The sequence below is a fragment of the Motacilla alba genome, chromosome 3, assembly GCF_015832195.1.
Source record: "Motacilla alba alba isolate MOTALB_02 chromosome 3, Motacilla_alba_V1.0_pri, whole genome shotgun sequence".
Lineage (NCBI taxonomy): Eukaryota > Metazoa > Chordata > Aves > Passeriformes > Motacillidae > Motacilla > Motacilla alba.
Genome location: NC_052018.1, coordinates 103,974,045 through 103,997,646, shown reverse-complemented (window position 1 = coordinate 103,997,646; position 23,602 = coordinate 103,974,045). Strand labels below are relative to the sequence as shown.

The following is a 23,602-nucleotide window of genomic DNA, read 5'->3' as shown; positions in this document are numbered from 1 at the left end:
ACAAAGCCCGGGCGTTTCCCGGAGCTCTGATTCGTTGCCACCAGGAGCAAGGGTTCCTTTCGGCCGGCTGCGGGCGCCCTGAGGGCTCCGTGAGGGCGGCGGGCCCGCCCCGCTCCCGCCCTGCCCCGCGCGCGCAGCCGTTCGAACGGGGCCATGGCGGGCCGGGAGCTGCTGCCCGAGGTGTGGCGCCTCTACTTCGACTCCGTCCGCGCCGCCACCTTCCACAACTGGCCCTTCACCGAGGGCTGCGCCTGCACGCCCGAGCGGGTGAGCGCGGGGCCGGGGCGGCGGGGCCGGGGCGGCGGGAGCGGAGCGGGCCGGGCGGGCGCTGACGGCCTCCCCTATGCCCGCAGATGGCGGCGGCGGGCTTCGTGCACAGACCCAGCGAGAACAGCCCCGACGTGGCGCAGTGCTTCTACTGCCTCAAGGAGCTGGAGGGCTGGGAGCCCGACGACGACCCCCTGTGAGTACCGGGGGATCCCTCGGCCTCCGCCCCGATCGGCGCCTCCCCGACCCGGGGGAGCCGCTGGTGGCCACCGAGGGGCTCGGCGGGGGAGCGCGGCTGCGTTGCGGCTCGTTGGGAGCTGCTGCCTCCTCTTTTATTTTCTCTTCCTTTTCGCCTCTTTTCAGGGAGGAGCACAAAAAACACACTGCGGCCTGTGGTTTTCTTTCTCTTCAGAAAGAACCACCTAACCTGACGGTGCAGGAGTTCCTGAAGCTGGAAAAAATGAGAACGAGAAAGGCACTTGTACGTACACGGCATCTTGTCTTTGAACTGTTCGGCTGGCCTCGTTCCTTACCACAAGGCTTTGTGCAAATTGCTTTGTTGCATCCAGGCTCGGGCTGGATCAGCCAGTGTTCCCTTTCCTGGTTCTCAGCCATGCTTTATGCAGGATGTATCCTGCTTTCTCCTCGAAGCTGAACGATATTCCACTTAGTGGTAGATAGTAATATCATATTATTTTTACTATTTGCAGAAAAAAGAGGTTTCTCAGAAGATGACCAAGGTTGAAGATAAAGCCAAGATCCAGCGCTGTAGTATAAAGAATCTGGCCTAGACTGCTGCAGCTTCATAGGTGCCAGTGACACATGTCTTGTCCACATGCTGTGGCACTGCCCCTGTGACTGAATGGCCGTGTTTCCTGAGGCTGCTTCCAGACTGGCTGTCCCTGAGAAGCATAAGGACACTCCTCCCAGTCTGTCTGGGAAGTACCTGGAGTTTGATGCATTGCATACAAAATCTTTTTCTGCAAGGATTCTCCGCATTTTCTTGCTGGTTTTTAAAGGATTATTATTTGTGGGTTTACTTGTGGTTTTTTTTTTGTTGTTTTTTTTTTTTTTTTTTTTTTTGTAAATCTACCTGTCTAGAGATATTGCTGTCTCATAGAGATATTGGTAGCTCTGGTTCTGAAACTTGTGTTTCTGATAGGAGTTGACATGCATTTCCATGTTTGTACTGAATATACCGATGCTTTTAGATACTCTGGAACATAGAAAGGAGAAGGAGGTTTAAAAATAGTTCAGGGATTTAGGATTGTGGCTAATAACGTTAAGTTATACCACACCTTAGTGTGCCTGGTATTCTTGTAAACTTCTCTTTGTAGTTGGCTGCTGCCTCGTGTTGATGCATTTATAAATAAAAGTTGAAGGCAGAACAACCAAGTAGTTCTACTCGATTTTCTGGAGGACAAGACTCTGACCTTTACTGCAATGGGCTGCAGTGACTGCAGTTGTAACATCAAAAAGGAAATGAAGCTCATTAGTTACAGCTTGCAGTGCTGTTGCTCAAGTGTCAAAATCTCATAAGCAGTGTTCCTCAGGCATTACAGACATTTTAGAGACATTGAAGTGTATTTGTGCCTGGGAAGGTTTGGTTTGTCCCTCTGTTTGGAAAAGAAAATTTGCAGAATAGAGTGCAGTCAGAGGGGAATTGCGCTCTGAACTGCTGGAAAGGAATGGGGCAATCTTGGAGAAACTGTTTGACTGTTACAGGGCCCAAGCTGATCGCACAGGGTAGTTGTGGATTCTGCAGACAGAACTGGACACACGTGATCAGGTGTTCCCAAAGTCAAAGAACCTTCAGCTTTATTTGGGGAAAAAGTTTTCTGCAATAACACATTGATGAGAACAATGTTCCTGTGTCACAGAAGTTTGTTCAGTGTTCTCTATCCACACTTACTTGGAACAGAGAAATAACCTTATTATCTCCAGCTGCAACAGCCAAATCCAGCGCCGAGTGCCCTGCTGCATTCTTCTTTTGCACGCTTGCATTGCAGCTGTAAATACAGAACACGTTGGTTTAAACTGCTTCAATTCAGTGCACTTAGTGATGAAGTGGCTTGGAGGTGAATGTTGATGTGAAGGAACTTTGGAATTTCTGGTGCCAAGCAGGTCTGTGCTGGCAGACTGGGGGCAGCCTGCAGCTGAGCTGGAGGCCCAGCCACAGTACCTACCATAACAGGGCTCGGATGCTCTCCTCTCCCTCCAGTCCCAGCAGAACTGCCTCATGCAGAGCTGTGTTGTTGTGCCTGCACAGGAGGAATGAGCAATGCACTTGCTACCTAAGGAAACTTAGCAAATAAAACTTAGGCAAATGAGTTGGAGGATACAGAACACACGACAAGCGTGGTAGGCTTTGGTGATGTTTATCATATTAAGTTGAAGCAGGTAGGGGAAGGAACTGAATAGAACAGCAGCTTTTATAACAGAAGTTATGAGAAATCTTCAAAGCTGGCAACTGGAAGAGGGAGTGTGGATACTGTCCTTGAAAGGAACATATTTGTGGAGGAGAGATGGGGTTTAGTTCTCTCTTAAACTGGAGCACGTGTGATTTCTTTAGGTAAAACTTGGAAAGAGCCGAGGCAGAGGATCGGAACTCACGGCCCTGACTGCTGGTCAATGTCAGCCCCTTTCTGCACCAGAGGGGAGATGGCTCCTGTGTGCTTGTTCAGGACAGCAACTGTGAGGGCAGGGCGCTTCTCCTCACTCAGGGAGTTGGGGTCAGCTCCCTGGAACAGAGCAGAGGCAAATGGGGCTGGAAAAACCATGCGGATTCTTCAGCTTCCACCTCGCTTCTGTGTTATGCCAGTTCAAGTTGGCAAATGGGCTTCGTGCTCAAGACAGAGAGAGGTCCAAAGTGTGTTGTTTTGCTTTCTTCTGAAAATGTTTGTCATCTAGCTCAAAGCCAGCGTTAATGTGTGTAACAGTAGCCAACTCAGATCCCAGAGCAGAAACACACAGATTATGCTTGCTTTTGCTATACAGAGGACTTGATCCTAAATTATAAAATTAATACATTTTTTTTGTTTGGCTTTGACAAACCCAGAGAAGACTGCCTTATGCACTGACCAAATAGAAATTTGGGGAGATCATCTGTAAATGTAAAACAGGCTCTATCTTCTCTAAAATGCTCTTTCAATCTGAAGACTGGAATTATAAGGCTGTTGCCTCCAAATCATCAAGCTGAAGTTGCATTCCAGGCTAATATTCATGCAGTAGACAGCCAAAGAGTTGAAAAAGGAAACTTCAGCAAGTGTTACTTACATCACTGAGCAATTGTTCTATGAAGGTGATTCTTCCTTTCCCAGTTTGACCCAGTTCATCCAGCAGCTGTCTGGACTCTGGCTGTGGAGACATACAACAGCCAGGAACATTTCACACAGGGAAAATACAAGTAGGTGGGCTGAATTTGATGTATCTGAGCCTCATTGTTACTAATCCCTGACTTCTTTGGGAATGCCTTTCTGAACCTGAGCAAGCGTTGGGTAACCCTGGCTAATATCTCACTACTGAGGTCTTCCTTCAGCAATGTGTGTCTGCAAATCATTCACTTTATGGCAATGCAGCTCTCCAGGGCTGTACAAAGATCTGCTCAGCACATTAAAATTAAACATGGCTACCTGTTTAGGAGTGAAGTTGGAAGCTTCCAGAACTTGTGGAAGCGTTTTGTTTTAAAAATGTGTATGTTTTGCCTCAGTGAAATTAGTTTACTAAATCTTAACAAACAAATAACAAAATCTAAAACCTTTTCCTTTTATTTCTTCCCAGCTTTCAACCTTTTCTCATTTTAAAAGCTCAGTCACTTGACCAAGCATTTTTATCTCTGGACTCATATCACAGAGCTCTGTATCTTCTCCCATCTGTTGAGTTGGCTGACTGATCCAAGCTTAGATTAATGTACATTTCCCTTTTGAAATTTTCCATGTCATTACTGACAATGCCTTTATTAGGCAGTTCATTCAGGAAATTTGGTCTCCAGTGGAAGTAAATCCTTGCTTCTTGAGTTAAACTAGGCCTCTATGGAGTCAAATGTAAAATCAAGGGAAGATGACAATACCTCCATATGATGTTGCTTCTGAAAAAAATCTGTAAGAGAGTCACTGCAACAGTCCTTAGGCCTAATGCAGTGTCAAAATTGAACAGGTTCAAAATGAGAGAAAAAAATCTAATTCAACTCTTAGAAAAACAAATTAGTTATTTTCAGTTCTGAACTAAATGTCATTTACCAATGTTTAGGTTTTATATTAAGTTGGACTTTTATCCCCTGCACCCAGTCAGGGTTAAAACCTTTCTGTTTTAATGCCTGGATGCCCTCCTTCATGTTAGTGCTGCTTTATAAATATTTTTTCCTGTATTTGCAGAGGATACTTACAGAGAGCTTATATTCCTGTCCCATGAGTGTTCTTGACTTGGTTCTCTTTATTTTGCTTCTTGAACAGGAAAGATTATGATCATCTCTGCCTACCAGAAAGGAAAACAAGTGTTAATTCAAAGCAAAGTCAGTATCCTAACTAGAACTTGGAGCAGAGATCTGGAAATAATTTATCCAAAATCAAAGCAGTATTTATCAGTTTTCCACATGAAAAAGTGATGAAATACTTGTTGCAGTTCAAACTGGTTTTAACAAAAGGTTTGCACAGCTCCCAGTGCAGTGACTGCCTCTTGCCAAGCCTCAGACTGGAAGCACGAAGTGGATGAAACTTACATGTGAATTAAGTATGTCAAATGATGCTATAGGAATTCCTAAATTGTAATGCTGACTTTACAACTGGTTGATTTAATGAAAACCTAAGTCCAAAATGAGATGCCCAAAATGCTGAGCTGACACCAGTGGGAGATTGCAGTTAAACAACATTTCTACATGAATGCATTTCATAATTTCTCATCTCTGCCAAATATGCCAGAGCTCAGAAGCAGAGATAATATTGATATTTATAGTTCCTATTGTAAAAGAGTATGTGAAACATCTAAAATTTTAGTGCTATAATAAAAGCACTGCTGTGACCTGTGGCTGCAGTTCACTGGTCTCCTCAGCTCCCCGGGGATGAAGTTCCCAGGGGTTTTTGAGAGCATCTGTACGTTGCTCAGATCTCAACTCAGACACATTTTGAGACTTAAAAGATCAACTTAAACAGGCACAGAATGTTTGCCTGCCTTGGTGTCTAAGCTTCTAAGCACTACTTCTGTATTCCTGACTGCTCTATTTATGGTCTACTGTAAAGACAGGGAGGGATAAAATCTCACCAAAATTAGTCTGACTGGCATCCTGTCCATCTGTGAGTTCTGTTCCAGCACTCAGGTAATCATTGCTGAACTTCACTGCTCTGTTAGGATGAATATCCTGTAGAATCATCAAATGCAGGCAGTTACTAAGATTATCATGTAATGCTGCTATAATCTTAGTGGCACAACACTTGCCTATGAGAAAACACATAGGCTTTGAATATCAGTGTCAAATTACCACAAGACATTATCATATGTAATTGAACTCTGTTTTGAGGCAAAATTATGTAGGAATTTTTTCTGAACCTTGTGTTAGGTATTTCTTTTGATTTAGAAAAAAAAGTGATACAACCTCAGTTAATGAAATGAAGATTCTCATCCAAATGAAAGTGTTTCTACCACTTGAGAAATTTCATTTCTGAAATGATGTGATACAGTTTTTCAGGCCTCACATGGCAAGCTAAGCTTTCCAAGATTCCACACAAGAGACACAGTCTGAATTTTGGATTTTTGAAATGGTAGATTTTCATCTTGAAAAGCTGGAAACGTGTATGTTGTGATTTTTGGAACATGGTAATTCCTGAAATAGGGATTCCAGATTTTGAATAGAGCTAATAGGAGCTCTGACAAAAGTTATCTCCAAACTGTTGAAATTTGCTAAGCTTAGTTTTTAAGAGCACACTTTGCAGGCTGTAGAAAAGCAGGTTCTAAGATCAAAAGCTAAGGGGTGCTAGAATCATCAAACAACATCAGCTGAAAGAAGAATGTTAATACTAATAGCAACCTAACAAAATGTGAGATGATAGCAACATAACCATGAAGTCTGGCTTAATCAGATAAGGATGCCTGTTCATCCAGCTCCAACAGAGAAAGAAAAAGATTTTCTCTGAAGAGGTAAGTTAACACCCTCTGAACAAAAAGCATTTCTTGTTTAGACCTGAATTTAAAATATATCAGCATTACAGTGCTCTAGTGACAGCTTTAGACCAGCTGCCTCTCAACAGGCCCCATCCCACCCATCCCATGAACGGACCTTGTTAACAGCAGCAAAATTCAATGTAATAGTGACTTCACAGTCATCTTCAGAGATGGTGGCAAAATTGATCTAAAAGGAAAGAGCAGCCATTAGTATATCTTAGCAAAAAAACCCAACAGAAGTACTTTAAAGAATAACTCTCACTGATGGTTCTTGTGCAGCCAATGCACAAAATCACACACGTAGCCTTTGCCTTCTCGTGATATTGTACCAACACTTCCCATGTCACTGAGAAAGGGACAGGTGTCTTTTGAGTAACTGGAAATTTCATAACAACTGAAACCAAATGAATCCACCAGCCAAATGAATCCAAAACTGTAATGAGGCTGCATTTCATGGAAGTTCAGTCATTCTACACTGAGATTTTGTAGCTGCATAAAAGGCTGTGTTGTTCTTGGGACTCCCAGATCCAGGAGAACTGGTGGCTGCTTTAGTGACACCAGTCTGGGGAAGCACAGTCTGTATTAAAACTTTGGTACCTCTGTGTATCAATTCCTTGAGACAGCACTGCTGGCAACAAGTCTATGGAAGTCACACAAAAATGAGTGCACAGGGGATTATAAAGAAGTGGAATGAAGATTATATTGCAGCTGGTTGAGAATTTTGAGGTAAGGTTGATTATAATTCTAATCCACATGAAAAACTGAAAAAGCAGTGTTAAACCCAGATAGTTGGCATCTGCTTTGAACCATTTGTTACTTCTGGGGGCACTGCTTTTAAGACAATGAACTGACAAAATGCCAAGAAGCAGCAGGAATAGCCTTCCCTAGGCAATTTTATATTCTTCAGGCCTATCCTTTTGAATCCTCTAGCAGAGGAAATAGGTTGCAATGGACTGTATCTCAATTCTATTAAGCAGATATTCTCTTATAGTTGTGCTGCAGCTTCTGAACATCCTGGTGGACAATAGGTCTCAGTGAATATAGAAATGAGGTGCCAAGTATCTACTGGAGTATCTACTCCTTAGGAAGGATTCCTAGAAGGTTTCCACCTTCTTACTATATAAAAGCAGCTGAGCAAAGGATTTCTCTCTCCACTTACAGCTCTTAGGTGAGAGAATAGGAATTGCCATTGGAAAAAAAGCAGAGAAAGTCTTCAGGAGAAGACTGACCAAAAAATGGAGCAACAAAACGAGACAAATGACACACAGGTCAACATCTAAATAAAAGGGAGATATTTATTTTGCAGCCACAATAATCTTCTCATGACCCTCCATAGGAAGATATTACAAGCTCCTTCCTACCTTTCCCATTTGAGGTTCTCCAATCAGTGTTCTGAATTCAAGGTTGTTCTGGGCATAGCTTCTTACATGAGCACAAACATGATCCAGCTGTTTTCTCCAGTAACCTGTTCACGGGGAATAAAGCAGGAGAAAAATCCTTAAAATGTGACTAACATTCCTTCTAATCAAGTGATGGAAGATTTAAAAGATAGCACAGTTTCAGTGACATAAAAAAAATTCTATAGAAAATTCATCTGATCGAGAAAATGAGAAGGAAGTTATACCCTAAAAAGCCAGGTGAAGCACTGTTTTATCTATAGTTATAATTCATCTTTAGGGCTCTCTATTTACAACAAAGCCATGTCTTGTAATGATCCTTAGGAGTCAAAACTGGTTCTGTGTGAAGAGAAAAATCTCACACCATTCTAAATCATAAGAAAAGAAAAAAGTAAAATATTACAATTAAGCAATTATGTGTTATTGAACTGATTTTTAGTTGATTTGGGATAACTGACAGGGAAATATAAGCCAAATCTGAAAACTGAAAACACAGAAACTGAGGATACACAACATTTTGGTCTGTGTAAATTATCCTCCAAATAAGTTCCTTTCAATTGTATATGTGATAGCATATTAAAAGCTTAAGCATTCCTGCTTTTTAGCCTGTCAGGATTGTTGGGAAAGAGTCAGCATTCCTTTATGCTGATAGAGGGCACAAAACATCAGGGGCTGAATGTCCTGGATTAAAAACTCATCTTAAGCCATTTAGAGCTTTTTCACCTCCTGTCCAGGCAATTCCAGAGCTACATTTCATTTTCATCAGAGAAAAAAACAAATGGACATGTTCTCATTTTTAACTGATTGTTTTTAGGATCTGGCTGATTTTCTTTTTTAGCATCCTCATGGTAAATACAGAGCATGATTCATTTTGTTGTAAATAAACTGTGTAGGCTTGGTAACCTCATTTAACTTACACAATGCAGCTGCTCTGACCTTATCCTTTCCTTCATGTTAAGTGAAGCTTAAAACAGTGAAAAGAGACCAAGCCAGAAGGAAAGTGCTGCTCTGGCTTTTACAAGACAAAGCAAGGGCACAAGGAGTTTTGTTCTTGGAAGACTCCAAGGTTGACGAATGATGGTATGACAAACTAAACCAACAAATCTTTCTTGTTAAGCAGCTTTAAATGAATAGAAAAAGAAGGATCCACAGAACAACATAAATTATTCCCTGCCGTGGTCTCATATACAAAAACTAATACAAGCTGAAAGCAGTGTTTAAAACTTCTAAAATAGACTACTTGCTGAGTGATCCCTCCATAGAAGTCAGTATTATTTGCAATGAAGTGGTTCATAACTAGCCCAGATCCACAGATTTTATTTGAAAAAAATCCAGATGGTCAAGAACATATTCTTGCATGGCTGATGTTCTATTACATCTCAAAGGATTTTTGGCAGCATTGATGGAATACTTGAATCCATCCTGCCAATAGTAAATAATACCTATATCACACTGATTTAACCTTTGTTACAGTAGAAAAGGGAAGTTCTTTGTAAACTTTACCTGGTAAATGTCTCGGTTCCTCTTCAAAACAGACTGAAAGTACAGCAAAAAAAGAAATACAGTATACACCAGAGGACTGGTGTTTTGGTACTGCTGTTGCTTGCCCCTTGCTTAACTGTTTAATATTTTTTTTTAATCTTTACACATGAAAAGAAGGTTTATACATTGGTTAAAAGAAGGTTGATAGGGTCAAGAAAAAATAACCTCCACCATTTTATTTAATCACTTGTATTAAAAAACTTGAATATCAAATGTCTGATCCTATTTTGGCTGAAGAAATAATGGTCATATTTAGCATAAATAAACAAGATTTTCCTGAGTGATAGTACATGGTCTTGTTGACACAGATAGTTTCAAGCCATGTATATGACTCAGCATGAACTGACTGTAAGAGACTTTTATTGATTAATGGAATGAAATAAGTTCCTCAGTCCTTGGCAGGATCTAAAGGAGAATGTACTACACAGTGCAACTTCAACAAAGTTACCTCTGCTAAGTGGATAAAAGTGAAAAGAATTCAAAAGCAGTTCAGAATTTCTACCTAACCTTTCCCAGTGACTGAAGTTCTCACTCACAAGTCAAGAGCTGTACTTCTGACAAAGATATACAAATATTCAGTGTGACTTTGCTTTTTTCTTGGCACTATTAGGGGCCAATCCTTTTTTATCTCTGACTAAATTAAGCTTCCTGACATGTTGAGTCAAGTGTTGTATTTCCTACAGTGATGCCTAAGAGAACATGTCACATTTCAGAGGAAGGGAGGAGGAAAACAGACTTCCCCAGTGATTATTTTAAGAATCAGAGTCCATCTGTATACAAACACACAGAGTCAAAAGAGGAATTTCTAACATTCATTAGCAACTTTTACTACCCAACAGAAAATTAATTCTGGTAACAGCCTGAGGGGTTGATCATCTGATTGCTGAAGAGAGCTAGATGAGAAAGTGGATCCAAAAGCGTAGCTGCTCCTCTAAACCAGGGTTTGGTGCTGTAATGATTTAAAATTAACTCATTCTATGGATTGCCCAGCTGGACTGCCCTGTGAGATTAAAGACAATTTTGGCCACTGAGCCTCTTATTAGATCCCCAATTAATAATGATAGACTGTCTTTAAGGGTTTGAGATCCAGAAAGCTGAGGATTTCTCAGGATCGTAAAACTAAAACCTCTAAAAATGGCAAGCATTTAATGACAGCAAACAGCCAAGTGATTCCACAAAGAACAAAGTGACCACAAAACTCACTGTGAAAGAAAGTTGTCTGCACTACTGATACTGCTCCTACTGTAGTCTGTGAGAGGAAAGACTTCAATGAGTGATGTTTTCATAATCCTATTAAGAATCCCTTTCTCTAGTTTAGTTTTCTTTGCTTCTGAGAGTTCCATAATTTAATCCACAACAGCACTCCAAACAAGTTCCTCATGTAGATGAGCTTCATCATATTTTCAAGAGCTCTGATCCCCTGTGTCTCAGAGTTTTGTTTATCAATGTCCCTGCAGGTGCTATCACAGCTCTACCTCAAGTTCACATGGCAGGGGCTGGGGAGGGTGCTGGGAGCTGGGAGCTGTTCAGTGGTTTCCAATTCCAATACAGAACACCTGCCTCCAGTCTTGTGGGATCTGAAGAAATCAAACTGCAATTTACTAAGGCTGCACAGGGCTCAGTAACCCCAATTTTGATATTGCTGATAGCTTTATTTTAGCTATTGGTGGAGATCAGTGATTGAATTCTAAGGCAGTGCATTTACAAGTGACTGGTGGAAACACAGACTTGAAAAGATGTAAATCAGTCTCCCATTGATGCCACATTCCATAAACTATAATATTTTCAAGAAAAAAAGCAAGGTCATTGTGGGGGGATAGAATGGAGATGGTATATAAAGTAATCTTACCCCTAAGGAGTTGCAGCTGGGCTAATCATCAAAATGAGGAGAAGGCCTAACTTCAACAAGCCACAGCTGTAACCAGTAAGAACAATAAGAGTTATAAAAGAGTGAGTTGGCTTGTCAAGAGGACATGCCCTGAAGCAGGAAGGGAACTGGAGTCAGTTGGTTACCTGGTGAGAGAGGAAGGATGTGCTCAGAGGAGCTGCTCACCAGAAAACACCGAATAGGTATGAAACTTTTGTAAGAAAGAGATGATAGCATAGAATTCCTGTTAAATATGTGCATATATGACAAGAGGTCATAAATTGTTTAGAAATCATAAAATCAGAAATTCTAACCTTTTCCAGGACTAATGGCTGTCAGGAGAGGCTTATGATCACTCATCTTTTCCAGCTTTTCTTTTTGTGAAATCAGCTCAAGCTCCTTCTTTTCCAACAGTTTGCTGGATGGGTAAAAAAGTCCAATGGTTTGGGTTCCTTTATGTTCTCTTTCTATTAGTTCTGCCCTTGATTTGGGCCAGGAAACAGGACAAGTTTGCCAAGCAACTTGAGTCTGTAATAGTTTTGCCTGTGGGGGGTGGAGGAGAAGGGAAAATGTAAGTAATATAGATATAATGCAATGGCTCACAAGCATAACTAACCAGAACACCAATTCTAAGGGAATGAAAAAGCTAGCAGGAAGAATAATTAACAATTTAAATTTTTTAATTACCAGTCTGTTACAACAATGCAACTTATCACAAATATTCAAGCAAAATCCAAATTCTTCATGGGACGTGCATGCTTTTGTAGGACAAAAGCTGCCCTTGTAAAGTATTGGGCTCTTTCTTAAAACAGTTTAAAAACAACTACTACATTTGTGAAAGAATACCTTGTATCAGCAGACCACAAATAATTCACAGCCAATAAGATAAAACTACTTGAAGAGCTAAGACTTTTGAAAGGCTTACTGTTTCTCACTTTGCCATTTACAAAGGATCAAGGCCTCGGGCTGAGGCAAAACAAATATTTTTGTCCTCCCTGTGCTCCCAGCCCATAGCACTGTCCCCAGGAAACGAATGGAGCTGTGCTGATCCATATCCCCAGTGGAGCAGCCTCCCGGCTGAGTTCAAACCTGGCTTTGTACCACTGTGTCCTACCTGAGAGGATGCCAGGGAGTCCCCACGGTCCATGGGACTGCCAGGAGAGCTCTGTCTGGATGGGGGCTCTATGTAGACACCACAGAACACGCAGAAGCGTGCATAGGGCTGGTTGCTGGTACCACATATGGAACAAGTAAAGTAGGATGGAGGAGGCCCAGGCTGGAAAGTTCAAGGCAACATTTGTCACTAGAGAAGCATAGGATGAATGACTAAGGAATGATAAGGGTAGAGGAGTTAATTAAAAGGAAGTAAAGTACCACCCTGAGTGCCCTAGTACAGTACAGGACTAATGGTTATTTATACATATAGGGGAGTGTTTCAAATTTTATGTGCAGTCAGCTCACAGAGAATAAATTCTCCTTGAATGTGATCTTAGGTAGAAGCACTGTACAAGGGGAAATTGTTTACATAGATTGTAACTCTACTGAGCAGCAGTTAAGTTCTTGTCCTTACTGGAGTTAAGGAGGCCTTCAGTCAAAACAATTGCGTGCATCATCTCATATCTGATAATTGCCTGTATAGGTGATTATAGCCCAGAGTTGTTATGGGAAAACTTGCATTGGGTCAGCCTGTACTTTAACCTTTGATGCTTCAGTTATTTTGCCTGAGCACAGGGCTGTTGCATCTCAGCTGATGCAATGACCTGGTGCTTGTTGACCCACGATAATTTGTTCGCAGCTCTAAACCCTGGGGTCACTGACTGAGGTGGGGTCAGGATGCCTTCCAAGCCGTTCATTTTTCCATACCCAATCCTCTATGCCGTAAGCAAGTATCTCCAAGATAACAGTGTTTACTGACTGGCAGGAGCTTTGCACAGAGCAGTGTGACATTGCTGCAGAGAAGCAGCCCCAGGTTTGTCCCCACAGACAGCAGGAGCACGTGCCTTGGCCCCACACCAGGCACAGAAGCGGGCGTCACTCTGGTTCACGCCGCTGCACTTGGAGCACTGAGCTGTCTTCCTTGGCTGGCCCTGCAGAGGTGGGCAGGAGTCTCCTCCAAACACAGGCTGAGTAAACAAAACAAGCATTAGGGAGAAAATACTCCTCATGAAGGAAAGTCCACAAGCCCAATAAAGAGAAAGAGGAAAGCAAGCTGCTCTGGCAACATAAAGTAATATTCAGCCTAAAGGAATTCTTGCAGCTTAGAATGAGCCACAGAGCGTCTTGGATCTAACCTATAATTTTCATTACAAAACCATGGTAAAATGTAGCATTAATTAGAAAATATTTTTAGCAGAACTAGCACTAAAAAATAACTTCACCAATGGTGTGCTTTTAAACTGAATATTTATTAATAGGGCCCTATGTATAAGTACAGATGAAATTAAGATGGAGGCTTCTCTACTGACAAACTCGCATTTTCAAATCCAACACACAATTTTCCTTGTACCTTTCTTTTTAGTAGTATGGCAGGGAGAATGTGTTCAGGCAAAGAGTTTCCTCACAGTTTGGAATTTGCTGCATAAATATTTTTTTGCACTCTTTTGCCTTGTGCAAATTATATATTACCCAACTTTTCTACAATTAACTTATATGAGTAAGCAAAACAGGTTTTTCATCTGAAACTTCCAGAGCTTAAGTACAGATCCCAGTTAGGACAAATAGGACTTAAAAATGTTTTGTCAGGTTTTGCCTTAAGGCTTATGCAGTTTATTTTCTCTACAAGTCAGGAATATGGATAGGGGACAGAACCCTAGGAAAATTATTTTGATTACACCACAACAACAAGTAAGCAAACACAAAATAGCCCTGTTTTAATCTGTGGCCTGCATTGCAATTCGAACAATGTAATTTGGGGGTTCAGCTGGAAAAGAAAATTTAGAAAAGCACAAGTCTAGGTGTGTTCTAAATATAAATTATTTAATAGCCATTAATAATAATATCAGCATGATTACTATTATTAAAATACTCTTGTTATCATTAATTCATCACTATTATTAGCAAATTTTCTGATTACTATTAATAATTCTTAGTAAGCATTTAACTTTCTCAGCTAATACAGATCTCACATTCAAGTCACATGCCTAACTACATATGCAGCTACATATTATCTACACACATCTGCATTCAGTGAAGCAGCCAAACATACATTTATCTTAGGTAAGTGCAGAATCCTGCTGAAATTCACTTTGAAATGACACTTATCTGGCTATACAAGAGACTTTTGCCTCTAGCTATGGACTGTTTTAGAACTCAGGATGTTAATCATTATAATCAGAAGATTTTAACTTGCAAACCATTATTGTTCTATCATTTTTGCATTTACCACAACATGGAGAAGTGAAATGTACCAGACATTTTTCATACAAGATTTTTTCAGAAGTGAAAAAAAATTTTTTCTAAGGAACCAAGCTAAATGGGGAGTTGAAATGGAGCAATTTTAGGGGTAATATTTCAGTGCTTTTCTCACCTCTGTGCAGTGTCACAGCCAAATACAAGCATGCTAGCTGTATGCATGTAGGAGAAGCAGCAAGTGGAGATAAGAAAAATAATGTAAAAGTGGAGATATGAAAAATAATGCAAAAGCATATTCTATTTTCAGAAAATATCTGGAATCAGTGTGAATGCTGTTCCTGATGTATATACTCAACTTTTCTATTGCAATTGAAAGTAATCTGGACACAAACAAGACTCCCTCGGAGTCAAGACTACCCATTTTCTAAGAGCCTTCTGAGCTTCTTCAAGGGCATTCACAATCCTGACTTCCATGTCAGAAACTTGAAGGTACATGAGACACTTGTGTTTAGCTGGACATTTGTGGTGGAGCTTCTGTGGGAGAACTGGGCTGAAATATGACACTGGGGAGAGAATCTCTGCTTTGGTAACACAGGGACATGACTTCAGTTTTCCAGAGATAAAGGATGTTGTGCTGTGGTTTGATTCACCCAGTGTGATTGCAGTCTTACCATCTGTACTTCAGGTAGTTTGCTCTCACAAGTTGCACAGTGTTTATGGTGAAGAGGATTTCCTGTGCCACACACCTGACAAATGACTTTGCCCTTTTAAACAGAGAGAAAATACATTTCACATAGGATTTGAAAACTGTCAAGAAAAAGACAAACAAGAAGACTTGATCTTACAAAATGCTCTGGTCATTCAGCCCTGCAGATAGAGGATATCCTATCCTTCAAGTCTGGGCTGTTTCACACTTTAGTTAGGCCAGGTTGCCTCTCATCACATGGCGACTATTTTTTTTTTAATTATGGTATAGTTTCCTCAGGAGATTCAGTATCAGCATCTCCAGGTCTTTGTATATCCTGATTTCAGTTTGCTTAGTTACTATCCTCACAAAAACCAGACAGCTCAGTATCTGCACAAACAATTATTAATAATAATATAATACCATAGTACTATGAGGTGCCTCAAAAGACACCTGGTGGTGAGTTGGCCTTGGCTGAAGACCAGGTGCCCACCAGTTCTATTACTCTCCTCCTCAGCTGGACAGAGAAGAGAAAATATAATGAAAGGCTCATGAGTTTAAGGGGAGGGAGAGATCATTCACTGATTACTGTCAGAGGAAAAAACAGACTCATATTGGGCAAAGTTACTGAATTTATTACCAATCAAATCAGAGCAGAAAAATGAGGAATCAAACCAAATCTCAAAAAACACCTTCCCCCACTCCCTCTTCCTGGACTTAACTTTACTCCTGATTCTCTGTCTCCTGCCCTTCTCAGCAGCACAGGGAAATGAGGGCTCATCAAACACTGCCTCTGCTGCTCCTTCCATCTCAGGGGAAGTATGTCCATGTCTTTCTTGTACTGGGGAATCTTTAATCCCTTTTTCCATTCAAGCTGTTTTAAATCCCACTAACTCTTAAAGCTGTCCATAATGTAATTATAAAGCCAGGTTGGATCAAAATATTTGTAATGAAGTCATCTGTTAGAAAAATGCATGCCAGGAGTTAAATCATCGTTTTGTTTTACTTCTCAATTACCTTTATGCAGATGTTGTTTTGGGGCTGCAGCTGAGGAGCTATTGGTGCCTCACAGATAATGCAAGTGGGTGTATTCATTGGCACAAGATGTCTGCATTCAAGGCACGGTGCCATCTGAAGGAAAAGCCACATCACAGTTATGTTAAGGACCACAATGAGATCATTCAGGTTATCATGAGATATCAGTATTTTCCTAGCTGGAGTCTACATCAGCAGCAAGGTCACTGGAAACATAGCAATTGACAGCAACTGATGCTGATAGTGATGCTTAAAGATCAAAGGATCATACTGAGAAAATATTAAGACATCTGGAAAGAGAATGCCAGAAAGGTATTAAGGTAATTTTCAATAAAATGACAATGATGCTATAAAATATAGTAGGACTGGCAAGGTGCTGTGGTTCTTGAGGGGACCTGTGAGATGGTTTTCTTTCTGTTTCCAAGACTAAAATTACAATCCTGTTATTCCACTGTCACCCAATTCATACCCATTTCAGGGTAATTGAAATTCTCCTAATTATGAACCTAATCTAAGGAGATGGTGAATCTAGGTCATTACTTGAAACTACAGCATTGTCTGCCCAGACCAGACAACTTTCTGATGATACAGGAAGGGAAACACACCACTGACTTGTTAGATCAGGTTATGATCTCTTGGGAAGAGCTCAGGGAAGACAGTTACACACACCACTCCAAAAACTTGGTGCATATGCCCACACATGCCACCATTTAAAGTTTCAGCTCTGGTAGTGTTTCCTGACATAGGCAAATAATTTACTTTTTCTTTGTTTTCCTTATAGGAATACATGGCCCTTGAAAAAATCTATGGTGAATTTCGCCCATTGTTGGGGAATTTCATTGGGTCCAGTGCTAAAGGTATTGAGCAGAACAGAGCAATTAGAGCAGAACTTTGAAAGTGTGAGTAGGTAATAGGTTTGCCAGCATGGACTGTGTAACTTGCAGAGGCTGCTGTTCTTTGCAAGGATGATGTGTGGATTGCTGTGATGTTTGGCTGACCTGAGTTCCTTCGGGGACTGGGAAGCGCTGGACTGGCACAGCGGGGACAGGAGAGCCACAGTTCTGGCAGAAATGAGCCAAAGGCTCAGACAGGCGAGGGGCAGAACAATGTGCACATCTGAAAGTAAGAGCAAACTGGCTGAGCTGGGTTTTGTATCGCACTGCTGCATAATTATGAATGATCTGGAATTGGTTGTGACGGGACTTAGGCCGCTGATTTCTCAGCTGTGGTGGAACACCACACCATGCCCCAACATCCACGATACAGAGCTCTGAACTTTAAACAGCTTTGCAAGGTAGAAAGCTCTCTGGCTACTATGGAGTTTCATACTTTCCTCTTCATTGTGGGATGTAAACAGGTCTCCTGACAGGCAGTCTGTGTCAGGCCTCACTGCTGCACCACGGGGAGTCACCGATGTAGATCACAGAACTTCTTCAATACTGATAAGCATTAATGTTCTGTGAGACTGCTCCAGTAAGCAGTGTTCACCTGCAGCACTGAGGGTGTACTATAATTTGAAAAGACAGTTTATCCTCTGATCCTATGGGTGTTAGGAGCTTTTTCTTTAAGGGATGATAAGACAGCTGATAACTGACAGTTGAAAACTACATTTAAGAAACAGAATTTTCAAAGTCCTATCTGGATTGTACTCTGCAGCTATGAGCCAATGTCTGTCTTTGCCTTCCTAATTTTTATAGAGGCCCACAGTATCATCAGCTTGGTTGCAAAAGGATCAGATTATTTTCCAAAGGACAAATATGTTAAAAGGAGAAGCCACTTACCTAAGGAAATCTGTTTCACTCTGGATCCTTGACACGTGTGTGCTTGCTAAGCTTTTCTGGCTAGTCACTGCAGAGGAGCTTGCAAACTGAAATAGAGGTAATTATTTATGCTTTAGTAGGGAAATATTTTCAAAATGTATAGAAAGATAGAAAAATCAGCTACTGATGCAATTTGAAATAAACTGAAATGTACTGAAATGCACGGCTTTGAAGAGTATCTACCATCCTTGATTCCCCCATTAGCTGAATTAAGGACTCATGTCTTCTTCCAGAATAAATAAATCAATGCCTTGCTACATACTTCCACCACAGCATTACTGAATATTGAGTTTTAAATATTAACTTGCCAACAAACAGCAGTAAGTATTTGCTAACTGCAGATTCAGGAATGTATTAGAAAAGAATTAGCAGGAATGCAGTCAGTGTTGATTTCCTTTGCCTGGTTTTGTCCATGCTGACAACTGTGTCCTGCTTTGGGCATTCCTATTCTAGTGCATCATTACCATTACATTTAAATCAGGACTGTAGAATCCAGGCAAAGGCATTAATAGCTGAGAGACATCACAAATCTTCACCGCCTCCTTTTTTTAGACCTGATGACAGCCTTGCAAAGTTTTTTTCAGCCTACCCCTTTGCTCACCTGCAATGACTCCACTGGTTGTGCTGAGGTGGATTCCTCTCTGTGCTCTGTGGCTCCCAAACCACTGGCAAGGAGCTGAGGTCCTTGAGGGGATCTGTGAGGCTTTCTGTCTGTTTCCAAGATTAAAATTACAATCCTGTTATCCCATTGTCACCCACTTCATGCTTCAGTTAATACATATCTGAACAGGAATGTTACATACTCTAGCTAAGCACAATTAAAAACATATCTGGCCTCCACATTTGGGTTCAAATAAGCTGCATGGAATTACAGGAAATTAAACTAGAAGAAAGCCCATACATTTTTGACAAAGCTTACTTTTGTGTTTTAATTTATTTACAGTTTTCTTCCTTCCTGCATGCTAAAAAAAATACCAGCTCCTAAGAGTAAATTAATGAGTAAACATTAATACAATTACCTGCTCTAAAACAGTCCCATTGCTGTTGCCATGGAATAAGAGACTTTATCTACAGAGAAAATCTGGGTGAAGCTTTCATTTCTGCTCAGTGCATTTATTTTGGAATCTTGCTGCATGCAAACATCAGTAAAGAAACTCTGTAAAGGATTTGCAATCCCATCAATTTAACAGCATCTTCTGGCACAAAGGGAAATACAGACAGGGCCTTGTTGTGTTGCTGAGAAATGAATGACATTTTAATATGTTTTTAAGAAGTCACGTGAAATGTACGGAAGGTAAATTTTGTTCCCTATTTGCAGTGTTGAGCAACCCAAACTGGAATTTCCAGAGGATGTTCTGTCTTCTGAGAGGGTTTTAAAATTACCCACATTTTACAAGTGATACAAGAGGGAAACTCTATGCTATTTTCTGCTAGAACAGAAGACTATCTCAGTTTTATGAAGTGGTACTTACCTTGAAGGTCTTGGGATGTTTCATCCCAGGCAGGCTTGATTTCCACATTCAATCCATTCTTCTTAGGTTTTGTAGTAAATGTTCCATCTTCCTTATTCTAAAATGTAATTTGATTTGAATTTCGAATAAAACTTTTGCTTTTGCTCTAACCCTCTCTTGTTATAGTTATTTGTTAAAAATTTAAAAGTACATGTTTAAGGTATTTATTTTCAATGCAAGCATTTGAAAAGCTTAACTTATAAATATATTTTTAAAGTATTTGACCTCAATTAGTCATAAAATACTACTGGGGTGGGGGGGGAAGTGTCCCCTTAAAATTTTAATATTACAAAAAAGGACCAAAGCAGCAAAGATGGGCAAACAGAGAAAATAAGATATGTGAATAAAACTGGCAGTCAAAGCTTAATATCTAAATAATATCATAAATACAACATTTTCCACTCATACACACTCAAGGGGTTATAATTCCCAAAACTTACCTGTGTGGCCATATCTTTTAGGAAATTCTTGTCATCATCTTCACCAGGGAAAAGGAAGTTTGGCTGCTGGTACTCTACCACAAACACCTTTGTCACAATTGAACTCTCCCTGTGGTCCCTGAAAATCAATATTCACAAAGCTAAGAACCTGCCACAGACCTGTGTGCTGCAACAAGAAAATCACTGATGGATGTGGCTTATTAGGTGGAACATCCCTTCCAAGCTTGCCAGTCATTATTGCAGTAGAATCCTGAGCAATATTTATTTGATAAAACAACTGTCATTCTCTAATGCCTATTAAATCACAACAGTGGATTGAAATTGCTGTAAATGTCCAAACCAGTCTTCCATGATTTATTGTCATTATAGTGAATCTCTGAAAATGTCTTAGTATAAACACAATGGAAACAAGTGTTAATCTAGGCAGTGATAGCAAGAAAAGAAAGCTAGGCCTAGGTTTTGTGTGTTATTTAATGTTGTTGCATTGCAGTGCAGACACAAGCACAGGCTGGCTGCAGGTGCTGCTAACAGGGAACAGCAAACACAAATCTCCAAGTAGCGTGGAAGTTCCTGTTCCCTTGGAAATAAAAGATAATGCAACACAGTACAGACAGAGAATTGATGTGTCCTCTCTCTGTCTCTAAGCATGAAGTTAGTTTGGACAAAGTCAGTGGCTGTGCAGCAAAATCCAGTTTTCTTTCAATGTACTGTACTTTTTGCTTCACCCAACATTGTATTTAAGCTGTGAGGTTCAGCATTCTGTGATCCTTTGGGAGAAATAAAGCAAATTCCTGGGAAGACCACTATAAATCCACAGAACCACTGGATGACCCCAGAAACACCAGCCTGGTTTCTCTGGTGTTTCTGATGGTCACACTCCAAAGGATGAGCTCTCAGGACAGTACATCAGCTTCTCACCCACAGCCTCTGGGATCACTGGACACCCAGAGTCCAGGAGATAACACCCAAGAGGTTATCCAGCCACACAAACACTTAATGGATAAAAATTATCCTGAGAAAGCCAAGTCAGTGCTATTCATGAAGATCATTTGGATTGCAAACTGCCTGGGGAAAGGCTCATCTCTCACCTGCAGGGAATGGAGTGCTGTAAACAACACAGGCTGTGACAGGGATGTCTGTCCCTTGCCAAAACAGGTCTAAAATAAACCAAAACAGGACACTCACTTTGTAACTGCCAGGGCCTTGACCATTACTTTCCCCACTGGTAATATGATAGGACCCTTATACTCCAAAGTGTTACGTGGCCCATAGCCAGGCTTCCTAAGGAGTTCTGGTTTACTTCCATCTAAAGTGTAATAAATAGAGGCCCCAGGTGTATCTGAAAGAAACAGAAAAATTAATTCCTCAGATTGTAGGCAACCTTGGAAAAACAAAGTACTCACTACTGTGCTTAATTTTTCTCACATAAAGAAAACAAAGCAGTTCCGTAAGTGACTGAATGTTTGGGATCAAAACTGTTTCTCCCACGAAATGCTCAACAAAAGCAATTTCATTGTAAGCAATATTTCTGACAGCAAAGTATCTGTGAAATGATTCTGCATGCAAACACTGCAGCAGCTTGTCCATTCCGATGACAGAAAGGGTATTTTCTGCCACAGCAAAAGGTGACAATTCAAAAATTGTTACAACAACGTTGGGAGTGAGCCTGGAACATGATTCTTTCAAGACCAGTTTTTGCAGTCAAAGCCAAATGCAACAGCTTAAAAGTTTGGCCTTGGAAGCAATGACTGGTAACACATATAACTTTTATGTCAGTGATATTGTTTGGATGCATAAAATTACATGCAATTATTTGGTGCATCAAACCTGCTGGGACTTTTGTAAGTTCCTTAAGTGCACACTCCAAACATCATAATTAAATGTGGAAAAAGTATAAAAGCCAAATATTTCAAATGGACACCTAATTACAGGTTTGAGGAGGAGTTAAAGCCTTGCTCATACCTGATTTTATTTCTATGAGAGTATTTGTGTCTATTTCCCGTTGAGCTTTCCCTGGAGGTGGCATTCGAAGTGGGATGATCTGAGGAGCTGAGACAGAGCCAGCTGTCATTTTTCCCAGCAGTGATCTTTAAAACAGAAAAATAAAAAGGCAGACAAGCTTTTTCCTAAAAAGAAGAATGCACTGAGAAATACAGCCTTTTAGCATGACTCCTTGTCTTTGTTTCTCTTGAAGAGAGAACACTGGATTCTTTAAACCATCCTGTGGCTGTGGTTCTGTGTGTTTGAGCTAGAACAGCTTCGGCACCTCATGTCAGTGACACATGGAAGGAGTAAGGGACAGGAATCTCCACCCTAACCATGTCAGATGTGAAACCAGCCTTGTCCCTCTATGGCACCTGAATGAGTACAGGATGCCCTGGAAAGGACTAAAGAAAACCAGCTATTTCTTAAGCTTATGCCAGTCATCATGTGAATCCAGAATATATCCATTGAACAGGTGCCAAACCTGATTTGTCCTGATGTACATAGTCATTGTCATGTCATGTAATTCAAGAATGCAAAATTGCATTTGGATATGATGACATTTTACAAAAAAAAGATACAATACACACTCCAGATCTTGGGAATTGATGCTCAGGGCCAGGAAAACACATCTGTGCTACAAGGATTTGGTTCTGTCACCAACCCTCCAGTGCTCCAGAAACAACTCTGGTGCTACTCATCAAGTCAGGCAGTGAGGGACATTCCCCATCCTCTGTCTGCTCTGGGGTGTCCTGACCCCCAGGGGAGCACTGACTTTGACCCTCACTCATGGAGAAAGTTTCCTAGACTTCAAGTTAGACTAGAATCCACAAAAGTGAGAAATAGATTATAGAGAGTAGTGTAGGTGTATCACTTGGGTGAGAAATTTAGGTTTTGGGATTTTTAGTACGTCGTGGATGGAAGCAAGATGGAGGGCACAGAGTGTCATCCTGGGTTTCTTCTTCATGCTTCTTCCTACTTCTTCTTCGTGGGTTTGGGTGGTGTTTTGTAATTGGGCAGAAAAGTCCCCATTGCGGGCTTCCAGGGATCAGTTATTGGGTTAAAAGGGAAAATAATCTAGGTGTCAGTTCTTAATTGGATAGTTTAGCTTCAAAAGACCTTGTAACAAGAGACAGTTAGCCGTTTTGTGCCTTCTAACGAAAAGCTGCCGAACTCACAGTAATGAGATTGTTTTACTGATAAGAAATAATAAACACCTGAGTCCGAACACAAATTACTGTCTTAAGCGCCTCCAATCCAAACCCCAAAAAACGAACAACTAAAACCCCCACGGGCTCCGCTCCAGCCTTTTGGGACCGCATTCCTGGCGGGACGAGCCCGCCGGCACTCCAGCCCAGCCCGTTCCCCGCCGCTCCGGGGCGCGGCCCCCATCCCTCGCCCCGCTCCCCCGCGGCTGTCCAGGCCCCGCTCACCCGCCGATCCCGCCGATCCCGCCGATCCCGCCCCGTTTCCAGGGACGCCGCGCGCCCGCCGCTCCCGCCGCCCATTGGCCGTTGCACGGCAACCGGCCCCGCCCCCCTCCCCGCCGTC

At 41.3% G+C, this 23,602-nt stretch overlaps 2 protein-coding genes across 2 annotated transcripts; one reads left to right on the top strand and one right to left on the bottom strand.

The window, feature by feature from the left end:
• Window positions 1-13: 13 nt before the first annotated feature.
• Window positions 14-1,658, top strand: LOC119699482 (baculoviral IAP repeat-containing protein 5-like). The gene is made up of 4 exons (XM_038133084.1): window positions 14-267; window positions 354-463; window positions 631-748; window positions 978-1,658. Exons 1-4 carry the CDS (start codon window positions 154-156, stop codon window positions 1,056-1,058), a joined length of 423 nt encoding a protein of 140 aa, XP_037989012.1. The 5' UTR covers window positions 14-153; the 3' UTR covers window positions 1,059-1,658.
• Window positions 1,320-23,509, bottom strand: DZANK1 (double zinc ribbon and ankyrin repeat domains 1). The gene is made up of 21 exons (XM_038133087.1): window positions 23,485-23,509; window positions 22,031-22,155; window positions 21,254-21,407; window positions 20,069-20,186; window positions 19,590-19,686; window positions 18,719-18,828; window positions 18,079-18,164; window positions 17,296-17,413; window positions 16,280-16,393; window positions 15,249-15,341; window positions 13,227-13,349; window positions 12,341-12,502; window positions 11,541-11,769; window positions 7,782-7,885; window positions 6,536-6,607; window positions 5,524-5,620; window positions 4,652-4,740; window positions 3,544-3,624; window positions 2,881-3,008; window positions 2,454-2,528; window positions 1,320-2,276 (listed from the first exon to the last, which is right to left on the bottom strand). Exons 2-21 carry the CDS (start codon window positions 22,137-22,139, stop codon window positions 2,156-2,158), a joined length of 2,280 nt encoding a protein of 759 aa, XP_037989015.1. The 5' UTR covers window positions 22,140-22,155; window positions 23,485-23,509; the 3' UTR covers window positions 1,320-2,155.
• Between the last annotated feature and the right edge of the window lie 93 nt (window positions 23,510-23,602).

Bases quoted from the DNA above. Each gene is read 5' to 3' on its own strand.
- LOC119699482 (XM_038133084.1), top strand. From the start codon at position 154: ATGGCGGGCCGGGAGCTGCTGCCCGAGGTGTGGCGCCTCTACTTCGAC. The intron at 464-630 runs GTGAGTACCGGG...GCCTCTTTTCAG, and splicing joins GAGCCCGACGACGACCCCCT to GGAGGAGCACAAAAAACACA. The intron at 749-977 runs GTACGTACACGG...TACTATTTGCAG, and splicing joins TGAGAACGAGAAAGGCACTT to AAAAAAGAGGTTTCTCAGAA.
- DZANK1 (XM_038133087.1), bottom strand. From the start codon at position 22,139: ATGACAGCTGGCTCTGTCTCAGCTCCTCAGATCATCCCACTTCGAATG. The intron at 21,408-22,030 runs GTATGAGCAAGG...TGTTTCTTTCAG, and splicing joins TCTCATAGAAATAAAATCAG to ATACACCTGGGGCCTCTATT. The intron at 20,187-21,253 runs GTGAGTGTCCTG...ATTGATTTTCAG, and splicing joins AAGGCCCTGGCAGTTACAAA to GGACCACAGGGAGAGTTCAA.